Here is a 27975-nt window from a genome sequence, read left to right as displayed (position 1 = left end):
TGTGGTCCGATCCGGGGCGATCTCAAACTCGGATCAAACGGATCCCTCCCACCGCCCCAGAACCGGAGGGGGACAAAATCCCTCCCCTCGGATGGTGGCCAAGAGGGGTCGCTCCGGAGGCCGCCGCCGCCGGCTATCCCGGGCGGCCCGCAGCCATTGCCCTTTTAAGGGGTAGCTTGAAACCGCGCCTGGGCTCCATGTTTGTATCAGAAAATCGTGAAGAGGGAACTCCATGTTGTAACAAAGTTTCCTCCGCCGCTGCCTTTTTCTTTTCCCCCCTTTTTTGTTTTGTTTTTCCCCTTTCCCCATCTCCCCCCGCCCCTCCCCCACCCTTTTATTTTCCCCTTCCGTTTTCATTTCCTTTTCTTTTTTAAAAAAGCTCCCCGCCACCACAAAAAAAACCCCACCACCTCAACAACAATCTCTTAACTCCTGGAAAATTCCTCAAAGCGGCGGAGACACAATTGGAAGGAGGGAAGAGAGAGGAAGAGAGAGAGCGCTCTGCCCTTCTGGTCTAATGGACAGCGGGTCCATTATCACCCAGGTTAGCAAGGAAGAGGTGAACACGCCTCTGCAGGAGAAAGGTAAAGAGACCCGCGCGAACTGCCCTCCCCGAGGGGCAGAGGTCAAAGACGGGGCCGGGAGGGCATCTTCTCGGTGCCCACCTCCAGATCGCCAAGAAACGGGGCTTGGGGCCACTTGTTCCCATAACGCGCCACCTCTTCAGCTTGACAGATCGGTGACAAGGGAGCTTAGGATCGCCTTGCGCGCGTCAATAAGCGGGTGTAGCGGGGTGTTGAGGGAGCCTGCGCGCCCTTCTCGGACGCGCAAATCAATCCACGCCGGCCTCAGGTTCCGGTGGCAGGAAAAGAAGAGTGGCCAAGCCGCTTTTCTGGCGACGCGCGCTTCCTCCGGGTGCCCCCCCCCCCCGTCTCCCCATTCTCTTGCGCGGATATATCGATCCACGATGCAACGCCCTGGTGCGTGGTCGGCCCAAGAGGCAGGAAACCTGTCCGATTTGTTGCGCCCAGTCCACCTCTGCGCCCTGGACACGGAGGCACCGAGGTAGCGAGCGCGGCGCGTTGCACACGTGTATGTGTTGTCTGTGTGTATTGGCTCTCGAAATAACCGCCTCGCCCCGTGGGGTTGGAGGGTGCCCTGAAATGCTAGCTTGGCGCAGTAGCTCCTTCGAGATTTTGTTTCCTTAAGGGCTTTGTGGGGTGAGGAGAAAAACTGGGTGGTTTTTTTTGGCGGGGTCCTACTTCCCTTCCCGTCTATATTCTGGATCCTATAGCTTTCCGGCCCCCCACCCCGATTTCCTCACTCTGTGTGGCATTATTGAGCGAAGAGGAAGCTGTGTTCCGGCAACAGGCTTCATTAGGGAGGCGTATAAGGCATCCTCTTATTGATTTTTACAAACCAAAAAAACCCCCACACCCCATATCCTGGATGCATCTCCCTCCATCTTTCTCTTTCCGTGTTATGGGGCAGTTGTTGTTGCTTTAGAGCATTTTAAAGCGAAAGTGCGTTTTTCACCGGCGAGGTTTTTTTGGTTGAGCTGTTTGCTGCTATGGGAGATTGGGAGCAGGGGAAAGCCCCCTTTGAGCAGGTGTGGGGCGGGCTGCACCCAGACTTGTGCCAGGTATTAGTAAACACACGTCTGTAGGAGGAGTCTTGTTTGATGGCGCCAGAGATGTTAGATAGGGAGCTGTTCCCAATTCAACATTATTTCAGGATTGAGACTCAGGGTAGCTCTCTCTTAACTTCCTGGAGATCCAGATATTTTGCCTGACTTACTAGCAAGAGCAGCATTTTATTGACCCTGGGTGTTAGCTTACACCTCCCTTTTTTCCATTCTAGGTGAGGCACACGTGGGCTCACTAGATAGGCGATTATGAAGGAGTTGCTCTGATAGGGCTGAGGAAAGATGCCATTCCTAGCACCCTCTCTCGGTGCTGGGTGAGTTGTAAACATTGCTGGTGGAAGGTGGGGGGAGTGGAATAGCCCAAGATGGTGTGAGTGTGGTGTGGTGTTTTGCTAACTGCTTTTAGCTTTTCTCCCACTGCTTCCTGGTGATCTTGGCTCTGTCGGAAAGGAAGCTGGCTGGCAAGGTTAAGAAATCCCGAGGCCTTTTCACTAAGAAATTGGGGCATTTCTTGGGTCAGATGTGTCGGTGGTGGGTGAGAAAGGGGATGCTGCTCCCCCATGCTCATGTGCCCACTTGGACCCATCTGCTTTCGGCCATCTTTAAAAACACAACAACAGCAACACCTTCTGGCTGAAGGCAGGTGAGGTGAGTTGGGCAGAGCCAATGCCATTTAGTAGAGAGTGCTGAGAGAGATGGGCCAGTGAGCTGACCTTGGTGCAAGACAATATTTGTTCTGAATTGGGGAGGCACAGGAATTTCTCTTGGGCTACTAAGATATTTGACAGCGGGTAGTGGTGGTGCAGAAAAGGGTCTGCAGCAACTTGTAACTCCCTCAGCCAACTTTTGACCCAAACAATCACACATTATAGCCCCACCAGGGGCTCAGTAAATGTCCTGTTTATGCTGCCTGCCTGCAGCTCCCAAAATGAGGTGGGGGATGTCATCATGTACTTGGTAAAGGTAAAGGGACCCCTGACCATTAGGTACAGTCGTGACCGACTCGGGTTGCGGCGCTCATCTCGCTTTATTGGCCAAGGGAGTCGGCGTACAGCTTCCGGGTCATGTGGCCAGCATGCCTAAGCTGCTTCTGGTGAACCAGAGCAGCGCACGGAAATGCCATTTACCTTCCCGACGGAGCGGTACCTATTTATCTACTTGCACTTTGACATCCTTTCAAACTGCTAGGTTGGCAGGAGCAGGGACTGAGCAACGGGAGCTCACCCTGTCGTGGGGATTCGAACCGCCGACCTTCTGATCGGCATGTACTTGGTAGGGGATGATAAACGGCTGGTGTTGTGTGTATGGTTTGATGGGTGAGAGGTTGGGCATGAGTAGGCCTGTGTGACAGGGTTCTGGAGTGCTATCAGCCTTCCTTTTCATTGGTGATATTTTGCAAACGCTCTGTCTGAAGCAAGAAGGTAGAGCCTAAAGCTGGTGGTTTAGGCACAACAGGGATGGAACAGAAAAATGCATCCTGGCAGACATGTATTTGTGGGACAGTTTATGGTAATTGCAGGTTGGGAGACTGCTGTGGTGCTCAGGTCTTATTTGCAAGCTTCCTATAAGTTTCTGGCTGGCCACTGGGAGAAGATGAGATGGGCTTTTGGCCTGATGCACCTAGGCTCTTCTTGTGTTAACTGTTCTGAGCAGGCAACCAAAATGAGGGCTTTATCTTGCCACCGTATGTGGCTGGCCAGTTGTGTTTAGCTTGTGCCACACTACAATCTGTGGGGTACTGAGTCCTAGCACTACAGCTGCCATATACTGAGTTAAACCACTGGTCCATTTGGCTCAATAATGTGTTTACAGGGATGGTCAACGTGGTCCCCTCTGAATATTGGTGGGTCCTTAAGCATTCATCAGCACCAGCCTGCATGGCCATTGGTCAGGGCTGATGGGAGTTGTAGTCCAAAAACATATGGAGGGCATCATGTTGGCTACCGTAGGTCTACACTGTCTAGCAACAGTTCCAGAATTTCAGAAACAGATTTTGTCCAGCCTTTTTTTTTTTGAGAGGTCAAGGGTTGAATCTGAAATCTCTCTGATGCAAAACATGTCCTCTGCCCTTGAGCTATTCTTCTTCCCTAAAAGATTGCCCATGAACCTGATGTGGAACAAAACAAAGAGAGGGAAGAGGCTGTAGCTCAGTGGTAGAGCATCTGCTTTGCATACAGAAGGTTGCAGGTTCAATCCCCAGCATCTCCACGTAGGGCTGGGAATCCCCACAATGCTGGGAGAGCCACTGCCAGTCAGTGTAGGCAATGCTGAGCTAGATGGGTCAAAGGTCTAACTCAGTATATATATATATATTTTAATAAGATATTTATTAAAGTTTCAACATAATACAAAAATAAGCGAAAAAAGAAAGAAAAAAAGAGAAAAAAGATAGAAAATGAAAATACAAAATAAAAACAGTTAAAAAACAGATTAGTCTTTCCATATCTTAACTTTCATTTACTTGTTTCCCCGACCTCCTCACACCTCCGTTTTTTGTATTCCAGTTCAAATTAGTTAATTCAGCAAATCCTTTCCCTCTTTGATTCTATCTTAATCTTTTATCTTAATATATTGTAACTTTAGATTATCACCTGTTAACAATCCACTTTTACATATTCCTTTATAACATTGCTGCTAGAAACCATTTAACTTCAATCCAACATCATTCTAACATTCATTAAAAGGTCTAACTCAGTATAGGGCAATTTCCTAGATTCAATTCCTGGCATAGAATCAGAGAACCATAGAATTATAAGGTTGGGACACCGAGTTCTGAATCCCAGCTAAAGCATCCTTGACAAACGGCCACTCAGCCTCTGCTTAAAAGCCTCCAGTGAAGGAGAGTCCACCACTTTCTGAGGGAGTCCACTGCACTGTAAAACATTTCTTACTGTCAGAAAGTTCTTCCTGAAGTTTAGTTCGAATCTCCTTTCTTGAAACTTGAAGCCATTGGTTCAGGTTCTACCCTCAAGAGCAGGAGAAAACAAGTTTGCTCCATCTTCCAAGTGGAAGACTTTTAGATATTTGAAGATGGCTGTCATATATCCTCTCAGTTTCTTCTTATCCAGCCTAAACATACCCAGCTCCCTCAACTGTTCCTCATAAGGCTTTCTTTCCAGACCCTTGATCATCTTGGTCACCCTCCTCTGCACATGTTCCAGCTTGTCAATATATCCTTCCTAAACGTGGTGCCCAGAACTGGACACAGTATTCCAGGTGTGGTTTGATCAAGGCAGAATGGAGTGATACTATTACTTCCCTTGATCTGGATGCTATACATCCGTTGATGCAGCCTGGAATTGCATTAGCTTTCTTTGCTGCTGCATCACAATGTTGACTCCTGTTAAGCTTGTGGTCTACTAAGACCACATGTACTACTGGCAAGCCAAGTGTCCCCCATCTTATATTTCTGCAGCTGGTTTTTCCTGCCCAAGTGTAGAAGCTTACATTTGTTCGTACTCAAATTCATTTTTATTAGTTTTGGCCTAGTTCTCCAATCTGTTAAGATCATACTGAATCATGATTCTGTCTTTTGCAACATTAGCTAACCCCAGTTTGGTGTCGTCTGCAAATTTGATGAGCATCCCCTCAATTCCTTCATCCAAGTCATTGATAAAGATGTTGAACAACAACCGGCTCAGGACAAAACCCTGCGGCACCCCACTTGTCACTTTTTCCAGGATGATGAGGAACCATTCGTGAGCAGTATTTGGGTTCGGTCAGTCAACCAGCTACAAATCCACCTAACAGTTACCTCATCCAGCCCACATTTTACCAGCTTCTCCAGTTAAAAGAGTAGTGGGGAGCAGGTGGTTCCTGAGGCCCTGGAGAGCTGTTCCCAGTTAAAGTGTGCAGTACTGGTCCTGTATGAAGCAGTGACCTGCAGAGTCATGTCTAGACACAGGATCTTCAGTAAAGGGCTCAAAGGATGGTTCTGCTTCCAGTGCAGACACTGCTGGTGGCAGATGGTATGTGTGTTAATTCACCTCCAGATAGCCCAAACGTTCTTTATTTAAAAGCTTTGCCCTATTTTAGAGGATTGGCTGTAAATCTAAATGTCACATGAACACAGAATATAGCAGACTTCTCTTATTGCCCACATACAGCCCCCTTGTTCTTGAATCTGGACCTGCCAATGCGATTCTGGTTTCCAAAAGTGCCACACAAAGTCTGTAGTAATGAGATCAGAGGAGACGCCCAAGAGGCCACACTGTCCATCCAAGCGGAGCTGGCTGCGTTTTGTGAGTGGAACAGTAGCTGACCAAAGAGACTCTTTTTGTAGGTTGCCCCTTAAGGAGCCTGTTCCAAAGGGGTGGGTGGGTGTGTCCAGTGGTGGAACTTCATGCTCTGGCACAGGGGGTGGAGAGCAGGCAGGGGCGGGGCTGGTGGGCGTCCTGGGGGTGTGGCGCCCAGCACAGGTGGAGTTACAGCAGCGATGGCACCCCACCAGGATTGTAATGTCGGGGGCGGTGCGCTCCCCCCACACCCCTCTTCCTCCGCCAGTGTGTGTGTCTGTCTCTGTCTCTCTCTCTGTGTGTGTGTGTGTGTGTGTGTGTGTTTTAAAAAGTACTTTATGAATTTTAATGGGGAAGTGCCCATGTTTGTAACTCCCACTCGATTCCTGTTCTGTTTCCTCTTGCTTGACCAGAAAGTTGTTTAATGCCCAGTTCTGTCTCCCACCTTCTCTAAAAGGTGATTAATCATTCAATACAGCTCTTTTACCTGCTTCCATAAGTCATTCTCTTTCTGTGTCTCAGACAACTTTCAAGCCTCTGGATGAGCTTCTGTAGCCTCTCTTCCCACACCACACAAATCTAGCTCTCCGAGTAACTCTGCCCATTACGCTGACTTATGAGTTGTGGCAGAATCCTGTGCTGTTGCACTGCAGGCTGAGCTGCAAGTCAGGAAGTCCCCAGTTTGAGTCTGGCCTCTGCCACAAAGTCACTAGAGGGCTTTTGGAAAAGGCCTCTCAGCCCCTCAGGGTCTCTCCCTACCTGCAACAGTGAATAGCATAATACTGAATTAACCTTGCAGGGGTGCTGAAAGGGTTACAACTGAGCAAAGCATGCGAAGTACGTTGAAAGCGCTATGTTAAATATTATTTTAATAAATTATCAGATGGGGTGGAGGAAGCTGCTCTTAACCTTCCACCACGATATGCTAGTTTATCACATGCCGTTTTAAATGTGAAAGGGCATTAAGCTACAAGCTCCTCATCTACATTCTGAAGCAAGCGCCCCAGAGTCCCACCACCTCAGTCTGCAGCTTCATTCTACGCAAAGTGTGTAAGGATAATAATAACCTGTGAGCCTCCCTGAGACCTGCAAGTATAGGGTGGTACATGAATTCAACAACAACAACAACAACAACAGCGGCCCTCCCGCTAAGTACTAATGTCCTAGGCAAGTTTATGTTGGAACCCTTAACTGATTGAATTAACCTCCCTGTCTCAGCCCAACCTGCAGGAGATGATTATCTGCACAGTGGCAGATTTCATCGAGAGTGTGCCATTTTCCCAGCTCCAAAGTCCAATAGGGAAAAAATAGAAATGTTGTTGGGAGATACGTGATAATGCAGTGGTTGGCATACTATGTATGGGCAGTTCCCAGCTCGGTACATGGCAGATGTTTGGGACTATGGCCCCATCAGTCCCAATCAGCATGTCCATGTTGAGCCCAAGGCTGATGGGGGTGGTATGTCAAAACATCTAGAGCAGGTATAGGCAACCTAAGACCCATGGGCCGGATGCGGCCCAGTCGCCTTCTCAATCGGGCCCACGGACGGTCCGGGAATCAGTGTTTTTACATGAGTAGAATGTGTCCTTTTATTTAAAATGCATCTCTGGGTTATTTGTGGGGCATAGGAATTAGTTCATTTTTTTTTTCAAAATATAACCGGCCCACCACGTGGTCTGAGGGACAGTGGACCGGCCCCCTGCTGAAAAAGGTTGCTGACCCCTGATCTAGAGGGCATCAGGTTGAGGAGGGCTGGCTAAGACAGAGAGTTCAGCATTCTTCTAGGTCTGTTTAGGTCCGAGTTGAAGAACCTGAGGTCCAGCTCCAAGGCCCTTCTGGTGAAGTTACAGGGAATCAGGCAGAGGGCCTTCTCGGTAGTTCTGTGTACCCTGTGGCAAACCCTCCCATCAGATGTCAGAGATAAACAATTACATGACTTTTTGCAGACATCTGAAGGCAGCTCTGTTTCAGGAAGCTTTTAATGTTTGATATTTTGGTGTGTTCTTTGATATCCTGTTGGACGTTGTCCAAAGTGGCTGGGGTACAATAATATTATTATCATTATCATTATCATTATCATTATCATTACCTATGAACCTATGGATATTACCAGATTACAGCTCACACAGTCACTCACCATTGGTTGTGTTGGCCAAGGCTGAAGTCCTACACAGTGTCAGAAAAGTACTGTACTTGGTTGGGCAAGGCTGCTGTATTTCTAAGCTCAAAGTATAACTTTCACTTTTGTTTACCAGAGCATTGAAGGTTTCTGTTTCCATTAAAGTGAAGGAATGTGTTTTCTCTCTCTCTCTCTCTCTCTCTCTGTGTGTGTGGGGGGGGGGGGGCTGTGTCTTTCTGTCTCTCTTTCAAAATATACCAAATAGCAGAAGCACAATTTTATGTGCTGTTTACTAAATAGTAGTAAGTGCTTCTCACATTCTCAAAGCAGTACATTTTGTATTTCATAATTCAGTTCATTAGTATGGCAAATATTTCCGTTTCCCCACAATATACTACCCCTACCTGCCACCACTGTCATGCCTTCCAAATCTTCAGACGCTTTGTATCTCTGATTGGGATGGCCAGGGCTTTGTCCTGGACTTGGACTCGCATCGGGTAACTCCTATCCCCTTGATCATGGTAATTTGGTCTCCTCCTCCTTTCTCAAGCCAACCAGGTCAAGTGATGGGCTGGGGGAAGGACGTGTGTCCTTGAAAGGACCTTTTCAAGGGTCATGCATGCTTATGTGAGGCAGAAAAGCTGTCAAAAGACAGTTGCTTCTCTCTGTCTTAAGCTGCCTTTGCCAACCTCATTCCAGGGCTGGCCGGGGGTGATGGGAATTGTAGTCCAAAACATCTGGAAGGAACTGGGCTGGCAAAGGATTAAATGATCTTCCAGACTTGTTTACATCCAGCCACTCTCTGATTATTGCATTCCAGGGAAAATGATATTTGCATCTCCTTCTATGGGGATTTTTATTAAGAATCTGGATCAGTGCCTTTCAGGCACAGTATAATTGTAGGGGTGATTGCCTAAGGCCAAGGAATTGAACTGGATAACACCCAAGATTACTACCAATTCTATTGATAGTAATGAACAGTTAATACATGCAATGGTCCATGTGGGTATCTGCAAAGCAACCAAATGGACAGTGCTCCATGCGATAAACCTTTTGTAAACCTCCACACAGATTGCATGGGTTAAAAACTTAGAGGTCTGCCACACAAGGAGTTGCTTTTAGAAATTATTTTCATCCTTCATTTCTTTTTTAAAAAAAGAAGATATTCCACTTTTTCTCCAAGCTCGAGGTGACACACATGGTTTTCCTACTCCCCATTTCACAACAAGCCTGTGACATCAGATAGTCTGAGAGCTAGGGATTGGCCCAAGGTCAATTAGAACCCTGGTCTCCCAGGTCCTAGTCCAGTATTCTAACCAGTACACCACACTGGGTCTTGGCTTATGTACAGCTTATGACATGCCACTCCACTCACACGAATTGCATCGTATATAAATGGAGTCTTTGTTGCTTAGGGAAAATTTGCAGACCACCTGGGTACATGGTGGACTGTTGGGAGTGGCTCTGCTCATTGGCACACAGTGGTCAGCAGGACACCCTGCACAGTTTTTTGTTTGTGCGCCCAGCACTGTGAGATGAGAACTGAATACGAGAGTCATTCTCACATTCATAGCTCAGCATTGTCTACACTGACAGGCAGTGGGTGTCCAGGATTTCAGACAATAATTTTTTAACATTTGAGATGGCTAAAGGCAAACTGCTATTCCATCTGACTCATACTGAAGGTGGGAATGATAATATTGGCCTGCCTTACAGGGCTGTTGTGAGAATTACTTAGAGGGTTTGTTTGAAACCCTTTGAAAACTTGAAGTATGCTATTAAAATATTTAGTACCACTATTATTAGACATAAGTAGAGCAGCAGGAATCTTGTGAGGCATCAACAAACTCCACATTCCTGTGAGTCTTTCAGCACTCTTTAATCTCATCCCTCAGTAATTCAGCCTTTTGGTTTCCCAAATGTCACAAATGACAAACTCAAGATTTTGTTCACCAGCAAGCCCAAGGACTTGACTGTCACCCAGAATATTGAGAGAGTGAGACTCTTTTATTTTCCCAATTTAATAAGTAGCAAAGGAGAGAGACTCTCTATACATCCATTAAATAACACTGGCACTTTCTTTCTTTCTTTCTTTCTTTCTTTCTTTCTTTCTCTCTCTCTCTCTCTCTCTCTCTCTCTCTCTCTCACACACACACACACACACACACACACACACTGCTTCTCTACCCTGCTAAGAATTCTGACTGTGGAGCATGAATTCTCAGGGTTCCTTGACGGAATGGTTGCTGCAGTGGCGTGGTCAGAGGCCTAGTAAGCTGGATCCATTTGCTTATTGATTTATTTATAAGATTTCTTACCCCGCCCTTCAGCATAAGGTGGTACGTTACAACAATTGAACATACAATTATAAAAAATAAATAAATTCAATGATAAAACACAGCTTGTTGGGTCAGAAACTGGGCTTGCCTGCTTTTATGTCTGAAGTGTAAATGATAAAGATTTTGTTTTCTTTTGAGTGCACAGGCTTTTGTCTTCTAAGGAATCATTATGGTCACCTGCTTTGCATTCTGCTCTTAATGGGATTTTGCTTTAGATTTGCATATTTCACTATGGGGACACAATTTGACATAGTTCTCTGTGGCGGTGCCACCTTTTCTTTTGATTTCATCCCCCCCCAGAAACAAATTTGTGACATCTGCTGAAAAGAGTGGCCTTGAGCCAGATGTGGAACAACAAAAACAAAACGAAGAGAGGAAAGGGGCTGTAGCTCCGGAGTGGAGCACCAGGCTTGCATTCAGAAGGTCCCAGTTTCAATCAGTGTAGACAATGCTACTCTAGATGGACCAGTGATCTCACTCTGTATGAAGCAGCTTCCTATGCATCATTTTGTTATCCAGCCTGGGGAAACTCAATGTATAGCATCCACACCATCCTCTTACAATAGCAGTATTCTGGTTAGTATTGGGAAATCAGAAGTGATTTCTCCCTGGTGATTTTTTATTTTTATTTTTATTGGTAAGGATCAGATGTTACAGCAGATTCTGAGTTGGGATATTGTTTCTCAACCAGGATGGCAGGCCGTGGGGAGGTGGTGGAGCTGTGCTTTCCTTTTTGCGGGGTGTATGTGACTGTTTCACAAGTGTCTGGCCAGTGACTGACACATTGCCATGCATTTATGCTTCAGCAGCTGCTCAGTATTCATACTTTGAAGCCCCAGCAAATATTCAGGTGGTGTTTTGTATTCATGTTACGCGTCCCAGGTCTCTCTTTTTCCTTTCTTTTTTAAAAGGCTGTATAGGTGGTTAGCTGAAACTGCTTTACTCGGCCTTCTGGTTTAAATACAGAAATGTGCTTTTAACAAAAATTCCCCAACAGCAGGGGCTAAAAAGGTTGTGCTGTTTCCTTCCGGTTGCCCTTGACAGTAAAAAGAACAACAACCGTGTTGTTGCGAAAATGAGGACCAAACAGGAAGAGGGATAGCCCTCCCCCTTGCTGCATATTTACAATGTATATCTGCCAACCAAAGAACATGGTGTACCTAATAAAATATGCCAAATGCAGGGATGGTGATTAAGTATACAAGACAAACAGTTCTCGAGATTGCAAATACGCTGGCATAGGAACAATGTGTCACCTCTGGATCAACATGTCCAATATTGCCATTCTGCCTTCTGACATCTCACTGCTTGTCCTGAAACACCATTTGCATAACCTGCAAACTACAAGTGGGCATTAATGCATAAGTCACTAGGGTAGCCTGATGCTGTTCTTCCCCTACTGCTGATCCTTCTGTAGTTCGGTACTCCCCCCCCCCCCCGTTAAAGACACTTGCTGCAACTGAACCTAGAGCCAAACCTCATGCATATGTGCCCCCACTGCTTTATGGGATTTAGGTGGCAGGCCGCTACTCTGCACACAGGTTTGCTGCTGTTCAGAGGTGCCACCTTGTGCCAAAGATTGAGGTGCTCAGATCACGCGCATGACATCATGCGCGCAACGGGCTACCAGAGGGCGGAGTTGAATGCAGTAGCCGGCAGCTCCTCCTCTCTCACACTTGGCAGCCAGACCTTGAAGCTACGCTTGGCACCGCAATGGGCCTCCTCTGTCTCCTGACATTTGGGAACATTGGGGGGGGTGTCTAGCCCCCCCCCCCCCCCCCAAAATTATTGGAGAGGCCAAAAGAGCTCAACCCCTTGGAGTTCGTGTCCCTGCTGCTTTTACATCCGTTTTGGCCCTCACTGTGGTGGTAAACCTGCAACTGAACTGTGCTCCATTAGCCTGCACATGGGAGCTAATATAACTTGAAAACAATTAATTAATTAATTAATTAATTAATTGTGCATGGAAAGCTAGCTTGTCTGAGAGAAGTGTAGGCTGGAACTCTTCACCTTGACATTTAGTTGTCTTTCTGGACATATATTTCCACACACACACACACACACAGAGAGAGAGAGAGAGAGAGGAACGCTTAGTCATATGAGCCTCCACCTACAGCCTGAAGCGGTACATCTCTGCACCCCAGCTGCATCCCCTCAGTGAGAGCTCTGAGATGCAGAGAAGCAATAGCCTTTTCCTCCTTCACACATGGAAGATAATGTATATGAGCACAACCAGTAAGACATAAAATTGCAAGATGTGTGTCACCTCTGGCTAGTCCTTCCCTCCATTTTTTTGTTTGTGTGCATCCATTTATGACCTTACTCGCTAAAAGAGCACCGCACACCATGCAGCAACATAGGGCTGACGGCAACTCTAGATATCTGAAGCCGTGTCTTGTGCAGGTTCTTGGTTCTCTGATCTTGCAGTATTTGAAAGGCTGTCCCCCTCTTTGCCTATACTTCACCCGCTTGCACCCAGCTTCAACCTCTCCCTCGTGGCTATTGACTAATCTTTGGAGAATACCTGTTTTTGTTTTTCACATGGTGTTGAGGCAGTCGTTAAAAGTAAAGGCAGAGGAACCCACCTTGACGCAGGGTTGCATGAGCCTTCATTGCGGCTTCCATATAGCTGGCTAAGTAGCTGGCTCAGATGCCAGTGCTGCCCTTGTCCATCCAGCTCAGATTTCATCCCCACTGATGACCATAAGAAGAGCCCTCCTGGATCAGGCCAACAGCCCATCTCATCCAGCATCCTGTTCCCACAGGGGCCAACCAGATGCCTATGGAAAGCCCACAAGCAGGACATCTCTCCCTGCTTGTGATTCCCAGCAACTGGAATTCGGAGGGCAATACTGCCTCTTGACACTAAAGGTAGAACATACCTATTGGGACTAGCAGCCCACAGTTCTCCAGGATCTCAAGCCAAGGAGACCCTTTCCCATCACCTGCTGCTGCCTCTTTCCTTTTTAAAATCGAAGGTGACAATAATTGAGCCCGGGACCTTCTATGCTCAAGGCAGGTGCCCTGCCAGTGAGCCATGGCTCTTCCTTTGCATCTTGGCATGTTTCCGGAATAGCAAGAGCTCCGTTGCTTGGGACTGGCAGAATTGGGGACCTGGAACAGCAGGAAGCTGAAAAGGCAGCGACTGCAGAGATGGGGATTGCAGGAGGGCCTGCCAACTCCCCGCCCCCTTGCACCTCCTTGCCTGGCTGGCTTCCTTGGCCGCTGGCTCCCAGTCCACAGCTTTGGTGTCTTAAGATCCAGGCCGTTCCAAGAGGAGAATCTCATTATCTGGGGCCCGGATTATGGAGCGGGAGCTGCTCACAAGCAAAGGGATTAGATGTGAAAGTGAATTTAATCCAGATCCTTGGCAATGGCATGTGATTAAAAACTCCTCAAGAACTCCAGGTGCCTGGAGCAAGTGTGTGACAGAGAGATTGGCAGGTGGCAGGAAGAGCGAGACCATATTTCCCATCTGCCTAGACCCAGAAGAGGATGTTTGTGTGAGAAGTAGGAAGAGAAGATGGGATGGTTTGTGTGTTTTGTTGTTGTTGTTGTTCTGATAGGCAAAAGGAAGGGGCCCCTGCAGCACATCCGTTCCATTGAGAAAGCCAAAACCTTGGAAATAATAGCAAATATTTGAATCCTGGAGGGTCTTTTACCAGGTTGGATTTGAGCCTTTTTAGTTGGTTTGTTCCTTCACTGCCCATCCCACCCGCAAACCCTCCTCCCTTACCTAGATTGTATCAACATCCCACCCGGTGGCCCCTCTGGTCCAGCATCCTGTTCTCACAGTGGCCAACCAGATGCCTGGGGGAAGAAGCCCTCAAGCAGAAACCGAGCGCAAGAGCCCTCTCTCCTCTTGTGGTTTCCAGCATGCAGCATGCCTGCCTCTGATTGTGGAGGTAGAGCATAGCCATCATGGCTAGTAGCCATCGGGAGCCTTCGCCACAAATTTGTCTAATCGTCTTTTTCAAATCCATCTAAGTTGACGGCTATCACTGTTTCCTGAGGAGTGAGTTCCATAGTTTAACTGTGCTCTGTGTGAAGCAGTGTTTTATTTTATGTGTCCTGAATCTTCCATAGTTCATCTTCACTGGATGAAGGTGTCGGATGACGAGAGAGTGCACAAAACTCTTCTCGATCTGCTTTCTCCATACTATGCATAATTTCATAGATCTCTGTTGTCACCTTTTCTCTAAACCCAAAGTCTCCAAATGCTGCAACCTTTCCTTGTGCTCCATGCCCTCGATCATTTTAGCTGCCCTTTTTTGAAACTTTTCAAATTCTCTGCACTCCATTTTGAGGTGACACAACCTGAACTGGATGCAGTATTCCAAGTGCGGTTGCACCATAGATTTCTACAATGGCATTATGATATTGGCACTTTTGTTTTCCTTTCCTAGTGCTCCCTAGCATGAAATTCACCTTTTCCTCAGCTGCTTTCATCCACTGACCATTCTGGTTCAGGGCTGATGGGAGTTTTGGAGTCACATCTGGAGGGCTGCAGGCTCCCCATCTGTGTCAGAGCAGTTGGCCTGGCTATATTTGGCACCTCCCGCCTTCCATCTTCCTCTCTAGTCGGCCGGATGCATGGACCTCTCTAGCTGACAGAACTGTGGCCTGCTTTTGGTGATGGGTTGATCTGGATGTCTTCCAAGGACCTGTGGCTGATTCTACTTCCCATGGTTTATTTTTTTCTCTCTCAGAATGGCAAGTGTACGTTCTTGACCTTGTGCAGGAAGCCACAGCCAATACTGGTTCCATGGCAGATGTGTCCTTCTCATACACACGGTTGAAAACACACCTGCTCTGTGCACATGCAAAGTGTTTATTTGGTGTGCACCTTAAAACTACGGCCCACAAAGGGGAGGGAAAGCAAATATCCCTTGGGCCAGGAAGCTCTTGTTGTTAGTGCCCCCTGTTGAGATTTTAAGACACTTGCAGGAGTTTTCCAACTGTGTTTAGGGCACTTCTGCAAAGGACCAAAGGGATAAGATGCAGAGTATATTCAACAGTGGCCCAATCTGTACCATGTCACACCTGCGAGATTGAGTCTTATGGACAGGGCTGTGGAAAAATACCTCTGAAGCAGCCAGGCCTGGAAGCGGGGAGAATAAAGATGAGGGTTTGACAGGACAGCACTCCCTTACTTATCTCTGTCTCCCCCCCTTCATCCCCCTCCCCTCCTTCTCATGCAGGTGCTCAGAACCCATCACCTTCCAAGAAGCCCAGAAACCGCAGCATCTTCCAGTCCCTCTTCTGCTGCCTTTGCCATGACAACTCGGAGCCTATCCCGGTCAACAACAACGCCCCACTCCTGGTGGAGGAAAATGGATCGGTGCCCAAGGTAGGCCCCAGCTGGCTGGCAGATCACTTGCTTGAAATGACCAAGGGAAGAGTTAAGTATCTAGTGGGGCAGGCCAGGGCTGGTTTCTTGGGTGAATTGACATTTTAGACTTTTGATGGATCTACTTTGGGTTGTTTTGTGTGTGTGTGTGTGTGTGTGTGTTTGTGTTTAACCGCAACCCCGAGATCTACCAACCAAAGCTGGGTGCAAAAGATAGCTTTGGAATTAAAAAGCAGGGGGCCTTTGAGCCTAGGAACTAGTTTTCAGCACCAAAAGTGAATGGACCTCATAGCCCTTTCGCACAAAAGTTCGTTTCTGGTTAGCTTCCTTCATTTTAGCAGCCTAATTTAGATGTTGCCATTTTGCTGTTCTCACTGATAAACATTTGGGGAGTAAGAACCCTTGTTGATCCCCTGCAGATGACCCAGAGATCTACCATTCAATCCTGATCCGCCTTCTGCTCACCCCTCCCTTAGGGCAGCAAACTTGGTTGGTTACAGGAGTTCCAAGATTTTACAAAAAGGAACATTGCCTCCCTTTCCCCTCCAACTCCCAGTCCCTGCCTCTCCCCATCCATTCATAGTCATGATGCTTTTTAAAATTTCATTTTGGGCAAAATTCCCAAGCCTTTTGAATGGATGCAAATATTTTCAGTGTCAAAACCATTCAGGCCAGGCTGCAGCTAGGAGAGTGCTTAGAAATCTTAATGGGCTTGGTCATGTGGCATGATGAAGCCCCTGCGCACCTCGCAAGAGACTTGGAGTGCACATTACAGATCATTTAATATGCATTAGTTACCCTTTTCCACACATTAACTGGCCTCTCGTCCTTGCAGCGAGGGCACTTGCATTCTACAGAGCAAGGTTTCTACCTTGGTACCCCAGGCATTGGGGCAATAGACCTTTACATTTCCCTTTGCTGTAGGAGCCGAGGCCGGCTGAGCTCCTCACGCCCATTTCCACCCCCCTGCTGGTCCTGTCACATGCCCTCTGCACTCCCTTGCTGAGCTCAGCAGGACCTCCAATGTGCCACATGACAGGTAAGGGAGAGGGGGGCAGGTGACAGGATGGGGGAGAAGGAAATGGATGAGAGCCCCAGATGCAGCTGCCTTGAATTTAAAAAAAGGAGAAGCAAGAAAAGTGTGTGTGTGTGTGTGTGTGTGTGTGTGTGTGTGTGTTTGTGTGTGTAGGGCTAATGATTAAGAAATGCAGAGTTCTCCAGTTACACAAACACTGTGCAGACATTTTAAAACTATGGAGTAGGAAAACAGACAAATAACGGATGAGCCACCCCCAAAGGAATAAACACAATTTGCTGCATGTGAAACGAACAAACTTTGGTGGCGCTCTTAGGCAAATCCATGACTAGCTTTTGTCTGGTTTTAATCTTTATAGTGCTCTGATGTTTTAAGGATTCTTAACTATTGGTGTAACACGGAGCTTTTGCATTCATAGAATCATGGTATTTGGAAGGGGCTCCACGGTTCATCTAGTCCAACCCCCTGCAATGCAGGAATCACCGCTAAAGAATCCCTAATATATGGCCACCCAACCTCTGTTTAAAAACCTTTAATGAAAGAGAGCCCACCCCCTTGGTTAAGAACTATTTAAGCCCTTTTCTTGTTTGTCCTTTCCAGGTTTGTTGCTGGGTTAGATTTCCTCTTTTCATGAAGCCAGGGGCCTAAACACATGGCAGGCTGCTTGGGTTAGGTTACCAGCCAAGTTAGGAAGAGCACTGGGGGCTTTGTTATCCCAGCGCTGCTGAGCTACCAGCTCCTTTCAAACTGGTAGTCGAAAGTCCAGTGGATTCTATACTAGAGCATCTTGATCCTTGTCGCTAGTGCCCTCTGGTGCCCAGTCGTGTAATTGCAAATGTCTGTGCTTTGTTTCAGAGCAGATCCTACTCCCACTCCAATGTCACCCCAACGCAGCTCCTCCTCCTCCCCAAAGAAAAACTTGTGACTGCAGGTTCACAAGATGGGGAATGGATTGGAGATTTTTTTAAAAAAGATGCTCCAGTCCCCAGTCCCTTTATCTTGGTGCTACCTTGGACTTCATCATTGTTTGCCAGAACTGTGTCCAAGATCTTTATACCAGCCATAGCATCCCTAAATACTGATTTGGGACTTGGGAGTCAGCACAGGTTCTGAGCCCACCATCTCCACTGCCCTGCTAGCTGCCAGCTTCCCTTACAGCATGACTCTGTGTCCTGCACTCCTCCTCACAATATTTTCTCCTGTGTGTGTATGTGCTTCTGCAGGCTACTGTCAAATACCTCCTGCCAGAAACCAAGCCTCAAGATTCCAGCAAAATCTGTGTCGTCATTGACCTGGATGAGACATTGGTACATAGCTCCTTTAAGGTTAGTCCTTTCTCAAGTGTTTTGCACACAAACACCCCACTGCCTGCTCTAGCCCTTTGTTGACTCTCCATCCAGACAGCTTTATTTATTTATAAATTTTAAGAGAATTTATATTCCACATCCCCACTATTTGGAAATCAAGGTTGTTCACATGATTATCCTCTCCTTAGTGCAGAATCCAAGACACCTTTTAACTCCTGCCTCTGCCCCTTTAATGACTAGCGCCCCCCCCCTTCCCAAGTTTAGGAATAAAATCCAGAGGTGTCACTCCCACCTTTCTCTTCCCTAATCCAATATTCTCATCCTTCTGGTCCAGAGCTAGGTGAAGCACCTACAGAATGTGTAGCTCCATTTATCAGCTTGCTCATCCTGAGTTGCACCACATTTTAAGTGCATTTATACCTAGCTGTCTTTAGTTTCATGATATAACCAGGCTGCACAATTTGATATTTCCCAGGTAATGGAATCTGCTGTTCAGGTTTGCAAAATCTGGAGGGATTTGTTTTTTTTTTTTTTTGCCTTTACCCATTCTCCTACCATGACAACATTTTTAAAAATGTAATAGTTTCTCTTTGTTGTAAGCCACCTTTTGTTATTGGGTAGCATATAAATCCTGGAAGTAAAGCCCTCTGGATTCCTTTCCTGGCAAACCCAAGAGCCCTGGTTGTGCTTTGCCCAGAAACAGCCCTGGCTCCACCGTATGGACCTTGTGCTGCCTTTCAGCTGCTGGTTAACCAGTTGCCACCAGCTCTTCTGGAGCAGTGGGTAAGGCAGGGGTGAGGAACCTGTCCCTCCAGATGCTGCCAGACTCCCACCACCGCTGACCATTAGCTCTGCTGGCCAGGAGAAGGCTCCATTTACCACTCTGTAAGAGAGGAGCCATCTTCAGTTCCTGCTGCCAAAGATGTGTGCTAGTGCCAGTTGCCCTGAGAGACGGTGGCAGGTGGAGAGGAAGTATGGTGTGAGGGAGCAAAATGGCTCACTTGCAGGAAGCACCAAAGTCTAGAGATGGCCTTGTTGCAGAAACCTAATCTTATATGATGAGAGAGTACGGCTATGAGAATCAACCCTGGTAGTGGGGAAGATGTGAAGAGCAGAGGAACCCAGCAGAGGAGGTCTAACTTCCCAACTCTGTCCCTTCCCAGCCGGTGAACAATGCAGATTTCATCATCCCAGTGGAGATTGACGGGGTCATGCACCAGGTATGGATGCTGCCGGGAGAGCCAAATGGGTAAAAAGAGGGGTTCTGGTATTGGCAGTGCTATTCTCAAACGGGGGTCGCTGCATTTCAAAGCTGATGTTGAATCACCAAAGGTGACTTTGGGGCAGTCGCTGGTATGCAGCCCTCAGGAAAAGGAAGGAAACCGCTTGGGGGTCAGTTGTGGTGGAGGATGGGGCTGAGCTTTTGCACCCCTTTCGTTCATGTTTGCCATCCCTACTTAGAAAGGCAGTGGCCAGGTTCAAGTAATCCAGGATAGGCTGTGAATACTGCAGTCAGCCTGTTCTCGATTACTTGGCCTTGGAGGCAGCCAGCAGCACCAGCCAGGATGGATACAGCAGCTCCGTACCATCAGCCTTTGAAGAGGAGCTTAACCACTGAAGACACTTTTCAGGTGCTTTGAATGGTTCCTGGGTGATCTAGACCAGCCACACCATTTCATATCACACACTTTGTATCTCAGAGGGGACATCTAACCATGGCGTGCTGCATGTTGAAATGTAGGAAGTAAAGGAGCCTCTTGTTCTGATGTACCAAGTTGCCCATGCATGGGAGCCAGCCCCAGGATACGGGGTGGAATCAGGATACTAGATGAAAAGTCATAGAGTATCTTGTCTTGGGATGTGTGAGATCCCAGAGTTGGATTCCAAAGGCTAAGAAGGACCTCTAGAGCCAATCTTTCATGTAGGCCTGGATAAACTATCCTTCGCAGAAGTTTCTCCAACCTGTATTCCTTTCTGATGTCCACAAGCCATCTTGATAGTTCACATCAGTTGCCAACCTGTCCTCAAATACTAAGAACTAATATTAAATCCTCCTTTTCCAAATTCTTCCCACTGAAGCTTTGGAGACTGGCTGTTTTTTGTCACACTTGCAGCCAGACATATGTGTTTTGGACTCAAGCGTCTCTACCTGAACAGCCGCATGCTGCGGTTGAGTCATCGCTTAGGGGACAGAGCACCTGCCCCAGATTCAGTCCCCATCATTTCCAGTCTGCAAGGATAATGTGACAAACACCCCACTCCCCAAGCCACTGCCAGTCAGAGTACGGAGCACTGGCCTCAATGGACAAATAGCCTGATCTAGTATGAGAGGCACCTTCCTAAATCTCTGTGTGCTCCTTGGGCAACTTGTTCCACCAGCCAGTCTCTTCTTCCACTCTTGGGGGTGGGGGTTTCTGATGCTCAACCTAAACCTGCTGAAGAGAAGAACAACATGGTACCCATGGTATTCGCTAGCCAGGAAGACTGGGTGGGGACTCCCTATGCTTCAGCTAGCTAGTGAGCGGATCTGTGCCCTGCGTCCCCACCTCCATACTCTCCCTTCCCCTCCCCAGGTGTATGTCCTGAAGCGACCGCATGTGGATGAGTTTCTACGACGGATGGGTGAGCTCTTCGAGTGTGTGCTCTTCACCGCTAGTCTGGCAAAGGTGAGATTCTCCTCCTCCCACCTCCACACTGGAAAGGGTGATTGTTGACTTCAGACTCCTCCCCTGCTCCTACCACACCCATGTAGTGGGCTCTATTGGGGAAACTTGAGGCACTGGGAAGAAAAAGCAAGCTGCATTGGGCAGGCAAGCGCTGATTTTTCTTCCGCAGTGGATTGTTGAACAGAAATACAGAGCCCTTCATCCCTACTGTAAACTGGAGTAGAGAAGGTTAGCCTCCCATCCAGGATTAGAGCTGGATTAAGTCGTCAGGAGAGGACAACTTTTTAAAGTGAGTGCATTACAATAAAGCATTTGGAGGAGCTTGAACGTAAAACATGAGCCCTCTGAGGAAAGGGTTTGCAGCGGTTCTTTTCCTCTAACCTAGCCCCCGTTCTTCTACCTGGGCAAGGGAAACTGGCCGAGAACCCTGGGAATATGCACACTTACCTGCTGGGATGGGAGAAATGGAAATCTAATCATTAGAGGAAGGTGATGCGGGCTTCTGTGGATGCAAGTGGAGCAGTTCCATCCTGTCCCATCCCTTGCAATAGGCACGCACACCTGAGTGTGGTCAAACTGACTCTCCTTCTCCTCCTAACCCCAGTATGCAGACCCCGTGGCTGACCTGCTGGATAAGTGGGGAGCCTTCCGTGCCCGCCTCTTCCGCGAGTCGTGCGTCTTCCACCGTGGAAACTACGTCAAGGACCTCAGCCGCCTGGGCCGCGACCTCACGCGGATCATCATAGTGGACAATTCGCCTGCTTCTTATGTCTTCCACCCAGATAATGCTGTAAGTGGCCAGGTAGCCATCAGCTTCCTGGCTTTTGCTGGGAATGCGGAGCGGAAGGAGGGGGTTGTGTAGGCAGAAAACTAAAAAAAAAAAAAAAAAAAGCTGTACAGGCTCACTTTCTCCACCCTGCTGCACAGAGCTGCATGCTAGAGCAAAGCTTAAAATATACAGGTGGAGAATAGAGCAAGGGGGGACCTCAGTGCGATGGTCACATGCCCATTCTTTGGGATGACCTCTCGCACTTCGCTGCAGCGCTCTCCCTTTTCCTCTTCACCAAGCTGCTTCCCTCCAGCTCTTTGGGACTACAACTCTCATTGGCTGCGGCCGATGGGAGTTGGATTACTAGGACCACCGTATTTATTCAATTTATATCCCACCCTTCCTCCCACAGGAGCCCAGGGTAGCAAACACACCTGTAAGAACCTCATTGAAAAGCATTTTAAAAATAGCTAAGAACAACCACACACTCTCAGCCAGCGGTTGCCGGAAGCAGCATATTTCAGACATCAAATGCCTGGGGTAAACAGGGATGTTTTAAAATTGCTCCAGAAAGAGCTGGAGGGGGCCAGGTTGGCAAAAGCAGCACTACAAAATTCCCCTTACACTTGGGCAAACACAGTTTATGCAGAGCTCCCTCAACAAAAGGCTGAGGGAGACTCTGTGTGTCTGGGCTGCTCTTGCACTAGGCTGGCATTCTTCCATTCCCACAATGCACCATGATGGGGAGAGTGGGGCTCTGCCTCCTGGTCTTGGCCCCACTGTTCCCACTGTTTGCACACTGTGGCAGCCGGAGCACTGTTCTGGGCTCAAAGCACGCCTACCTACAACTCATTATCATTGTTATATGTATTACGTACTTGCCTCCTAACCGCTTCCCTTCTCCCACCGTGGCAGGTGCCTGTGGCTTCATGGTTTGACAACATGGCTGACACGGAGCTCCTGGACCTGCTGCCGTTCTTTGAGAGACTCAGCAAAGTGGACGACGTCTATACAGTGCTAAAGCAGCACCGGACTAGCAGCTAGTGACCGCAGGGGAGCTTTGGGCAGGGGAGAGGAGAGGAGGGGCGTTTGCCCGTCTCAGCTGCTTCCCTTTCATTGAGCAGGACAGCCTGCTCCTTCCCTCAGCCTAGCCCCTGGCAGCCTCAACGCACAGTGCAGAGCACAAGAAACCCTGCAGGGGGCGTCATCAGAGAGCGCTTGTTTCCGTGGTGCAGCAGGACAGGACCCCTCTCTCTCAGTGTCCGAGTGTGATCTTCATCTCCAGAGAGAGGAAGCCCCTTTTGACGCTGTGTTTTTAACGGTTTGCCCCCTTGAATAATGGGCTGAGGAGACTAGGACCTCAGCCCAGTTTTCCCTGCCCCTCTCATACCAAGTGGGACCAAACCTGTGGTCCTTTCTCCTCTAATCAAGGGGGGGAAACCAGAACCCTACCCCATTCCCCTGCCACCAGGTCGGGGGTGCTACACAAGAACCGGTCCCAGGTACCCACTGCATCTCGCCACTGTTTGCATCTTCTCCTCCTGTTTCTTTATTAGGTGTTGAGGCCTAGGTTTCTGGGCTTATAAGTGTCCCAGCTCTGTTTGTGGTGGTGGCGGCCACTGACTTGACTGGAGGCAGAGAGAGACCCCAGGTGGGAAGCATCTGAGAGAAGTTGGGATGGGGAGACGAAAGAGAACAGGCAGGACTCAGGATAAAGCGGGGGCTGGAAAGATGTGGGGAGATACAAAGTGGATTTAAAGGGACTCTGTTGCGTCTTGTCAAAGAGAGAGGGCATTTCTGCTTCAGAAAGACAGGCAAAGCTGGTGGGTTTCGGCTGAACGTTTGAGGAGTCCTAAACTGGATGCAGCTTATTTGCCATTGTTGAATAAGTTTTCTCCTTTGGGGTGCATACTGGATTGGAGTTGTTTCTCCCTCCCCTTGGTGGAGAAAATCCTGATTTGGAGAGGAAAATCCCAAGTTTTACTTAACTTTTTGGAACTGGTAGCAACCCAACAGAGGGGGGAAAGAGATACTTGAGGAGCGAGAGGGAAGAAATTGGTGTGTTTGGGGAGGAGAGAAGCTTTTCTCCGCTGAGACGCAAGATAAAACTAGCTCTGTCAGTTTTGTCAACAGGGCCCTGTGACAGGTGCCTTGAGAGGGGAGGGAGTGACCAATCCAGTGGTTATACCAGCCCCAGATCGCCTGCCTTAACCCCATCCTTCATTCTATCTGGAGAGAATGCCTGAAGCTGTGATTTCTTGGAGCAAGAGAAAGATGGTTCACAATATCAATCGCTAGTAGAGAAGGAGGTCTGAGATGAGAGATGGGTTTGTGAAGATGGCTGTGAGGAAAGTAAGCGCTACTGGTTGATCTGTGCTAGGGAGGAAGGCCGCCACCTTGAACAATCAGGTTTGACCCAGAATAAATTCTTCAAAGACTCTGAGGCTTAAGAGTGTGGGTTGGTGACACTGACCTGCAGTACCCATGTATGACTCACTCCAGTTGTCCTCCTGCTTTTCTATATTCTACGCCAGCCCTCAGCTTTTCTTCCTTCAGCCTCTGGCTTTTCCAAGGCCTATTCTTCAGCTCCTTCAACTCAACCCTTCCTGTGACCATAAATCACATATGCATAGGCCATACAGGGAGAGGGGTCAATCTCTTTCTCTGCCGCTGTGGGTTTATTCCTCTTATGCTGTAGTGCCTTCAAACCTTACAAGGCATTGAGGTGCAACTCTTGCCTTTGGGCTGTGGTTGGAATTCTCCTCCTGGACTTTTGAGGCATGTGGGGGAAATTGTGCCTTTTGGAAGTGATGGACCTGTTGGTATCCTAAAGAGACAAGAGTGGATGGACACACAATGCTGGGTTGTGGTGGCGGCTGGCGCCTCTGTTTCCAATGCTTTGCCGACAGTCCAGCCACTTCAAGTTCCCAAAGGTGGTTTTGGCCAAAATCAAGCTGGCCGTTCCTTCCCTTTGAACCATATTTCCCCCCACTTTGCCCAGCAGCTTTGAAAGCCTGTTTTTTAAAAGGAAAGAGAATCTTTAAGTCAGAGTAGAATTGCCTTGGTCCTCTGCCAATCTGTTCTGCAAGATAATGGATTTGCCTTGGTTTCTTTCCAGTGCCACTCTGAATTTGCCTTAAAATGTTTTTTGGATACAAGAAAACCTTGTGCCTTTTTTTTTTTTTTTACTATTGTTCTTGGCTGTTTTGTTAAGAAAGGACATGATGCCAGGGCTCTTCAGAGCCTCAGCCCATTCAGGATGGAATGTTTCAGGAATGGGGCAGGATTTGGCTCTCAGTAGTGGCTCCTGGAGTAGCAGAGCAAAGCGCATTGCTGAACCTCACTGCCAGGGGGCAAGCAAGCAGTCCTTTGCAGCAAACTATGACCTTCTATTTAAATCTTACTAAATTGCTGTTGTAACATAGTGGAAGTACCTCATCACTGCCAGATTGGACATTATGGGGGATACTGGATGCCTAGAAACCTTTGAGCAGCAGGGAACCTCTGCCCTTCCAAATGCTGTTGGACTTCAATTCCCATCAGCCCTGGCCAATGGTCAAGGTAGATGGGAGTTGCAGTCCAGCAGCAATTGGAGAGCCGTTCCTGTTTCTAGCAGCTACTGCAGGTGTGGGGAGCCTTTGTCCCTCTAGATGTTGCTGAACTACAACCCCCAGCATCCCTGGCCATTGGCCATGCTTGCAGCACCTGGAAAGCCAAAGCTTCCCCACACCTGAGCTGCTGCTGGATTTATCCCTCTGGAATGTGCAATGTTTAGTATTGCCAAATTTAAAACCAAGCAATGAGAGCAGGCAGGAGGGAAATATATTTTCAGAAAAAGTTTATTGTGTATAAAAGTTTTTTTCAGTGGAACAGTAAAAATAAGACTACCATAACACACACATACTCCGTTGAAACCCCAAGCGTTCCCTAGAAAGAAAATGTTCTTAAACAAAAAAAATTATCCCTCCTTTTTGTTGCTTGCATATTTGTAGTGTTTATGCCAGTAGGATGCAGGATACCCATTATCCATAGTCGCTCCTTAGGATGCCTGAGGAAGGTTGCAGGTTCTTACATGAAAAGCCCTGATTTGCACCTCCTAGGCTCATGGATGGATCGAAACAGCTCCCCACAGCCCTTCTTTGTGCAACACAGTTCCCTCAGCATTTTAAATGTATAAATAGGTATTTTGAGAGCAAATGCACATTTAAATATGTATTTAAATAGTGAACGTTCAAATGACTTTTTTATTTAAATGCAAGGGTAAAATCATGCCAAAGTGGCACAAAACAAAATAGAGAAGATTCCTAGGCATAATATCTTTTAATCTAATCTGTACCAAAGTCAAGTGAAATTAACAACAAAGAGTTTGGTGGTACCTTAGGTGCTAACACTTTGTTGTTTTTACAGCAACAGTCTAAGATGCAAACCACTCTTGGGGCTGTGGGGGAATTGCGGCTGTAACTGAGTGCACCCTTTCTTGAGAGACATGTTCCATTTAATGCAGTGGGGCTTGCCTCTGATTAAACTTCCATGGAGTTGCTCTACATGTCTCTTTGTTTTTGCCTCTGAGTTGAAGTTGCCACAAACACCTGCTCTACCCAGTGCTCTCCCATTGGAGTAGCTACATTTGGCCAAGTTTGTACCATCCGAATTGCATCAAATTCCACTGGCCTCTCCAGTCTCTTGCAGCGTGGTATGGCAGAAACTCTTCATCCTTCTGCACAGAACATTCAGCAATTTTTCTAGTCTGGCAGTGTTGAGGTGCTCGTTTGCTCGAGGCCGTGAGTCATGATCTGCAATGCCCAACAGACAAAATGCTCCTAGTCTGAGCTTCATCCAGACAAGCCCTCTGTGTGGGGAGTTGCCCTGTGCAACCCCGCAGAAAAAACATATTTTTATTTTTTACAGAATGTGGAAAGAAGAATTTTAACTGGGCACATTTTTAGATTATATAAATATGTATAATGTGTATATATTTTAGGAAAAATGGAAAATAAAAAACAATGAAGCGGGATGGGGGGGAGGGAAACCATCTGAGGATTTTTATAGCTGTATTTTTAACAACGTTCCTGGGAGATGGTGATTGTTTTTGTGTGCTTGGTTGCCATTATTCTTGGTGTAAAAGGTGCGAGTGATCTTTGCCCATGAGTGGACACCTCTGTCAGAGAGTATGCTCCCCCTTCTCCAAACGCCTGCCGGATTTCCCCTTCCTCATTTTTAACACATCAATAAGCTCAGCATTAATTAAGCTTAGTTCGCCAGTAGTTAGGATAAGACACTTATTCCACCTTTAATTTGTTTTTTCCACCTGCATCAGATTATGGAAGATCCAAACCTGTTCACATCTCCCTTTCCCTGTTTCGCTACAGACACATTATCTGTTTCTGTCCATCCACCTCTACCCCCTTCTCACTGGATGCTAGCTATTTACACCAAAAATGATACTTGCGGAGGTAGTAGCTAGCAAGCCCATCCTTACAGGGGAATGGCTTTTGCTCAAGATTGAAGCTATTCTCCTTTTCCCATTAAATTGCACCCCTCTCTCCTCTCATTTATTTTCTTCGCAGCAAAGGAGAGAGAGTAGAAGAGTACCGAGGAACCTGAAGCCCTCCAGGCATTTCTGAACTCCGACTCCCATCATTCCTGACCATCAGCAGTGCTGGCTGGGGCCAATGGGAGTTGGAGTCCAGCAAGAGAGAATCACAGGTTCCTCATGCCTGGGGCAGAGATTCAGTGACAGCGAGCAAGTTTAACGCAGTATTGGGGAAACTCCATGCTTTATTGGGAAAAGTAAAAGCTGATAACCTTTTCAGTGCCAACCTGGGAAACTACAAAGAGCCACAAGTTTTCAACTAGCCATGTCACTATGGCTCATTTTGCCCTCTTGAGTTTTCTGGGGTGACAGAGAAAGTTGTCCCCATCAGATTCTCAGGCCACAAGCTTCTTATTGAAGGCTATGCCTTACTGCCCTCTGGAAGGTCCTTAATGCAGGTTATTGGCAAGGGGTAGAATGTGGCCCTTCAGATGTTGCTAGACTACAACTCCCATCATCCCTGGCTATTGGCTGAGGCTGATGGTAGTTGGATCCAACAGGTTTCCCCATCCCTGCCTCAATGCCTAGCTCCCCCCCCCCCCCCACGAGCGATTGCCTTTGGAGGAGGAGATGGAGATCCTCTCCACTCACACCTGTTCAGACTCATGCTGTGTATCTTCTGTTGACCACAAGCTGATCTTTTTTAAAAAATGGAAGAGAGAGTGTAAGAAAATCACAATTCCAGATCAAAAGTGCCTTTTTTGTGTGATTCAAACTGTAAAATAATCTTTAAAGAAAAAAATTACAAACTCATGAGAACAGCCTCTTGTTTTTTTTTCTGTGTAACCTAAAGCATAAGCTGTTGTTTCTTTGCTTATCATGGGTGATAAGAAGAAATGCAATACAGGTAAGGGAATTTCATTTTATTAGTCCAATAGTCCTTAAAACAGGATTATGATTTAGGGTTGTTATGGTT

The 27975-nt window shown here is 47.4% G+C and overlaps 1 protein-coding gene across 1 annotated transcript; it reads left to right on the top strand.

Moving 5' to 3' along the window:
* Window positions 1-380: 380 nt before the first annotated feature.
* Window positions 381-27820, top strand: CTDSP1 (CTD small phosphatase 1). The gene is made up of 7 exons (XM_080974658.1): window positions 381-584; window positions 15540-15688; window positions 17948-18049; window positions 19195-19251; window positions 20605-20697; window positions 21302-21487; window positions 22382-27820. Exons 1-7 carry the CDS (start codon window positions 518-520, stop codon window positions 22508-22510), a joined length of 783 nt encoding a protein of 260 aa, XP_080830784.1. The 5' UTR covers window positions 381-517; the 3' UTR covers window positions 22511-27820.
* The last annotated feature ends 155 nt before the right edge of the window (window positions 27821-27975 follow it).

The sequence above is a fragment of the Podarcis pityusensis genome (assembly GCF_964106645.2).
Source record: "Podarcis pityusensis genome assembly, chromosome: 1".
Lineage (NCBI taxonomy): Eukaryota > Metazoa > Chordata > Lepidosauria > Squamata > Lacertidae > Podarcis > Podarcis pityusensis.
Note: the sequence above shows the minus strand (reverse complement) of the source record. Positions and strands in the feature narration are given on the sequence as shown.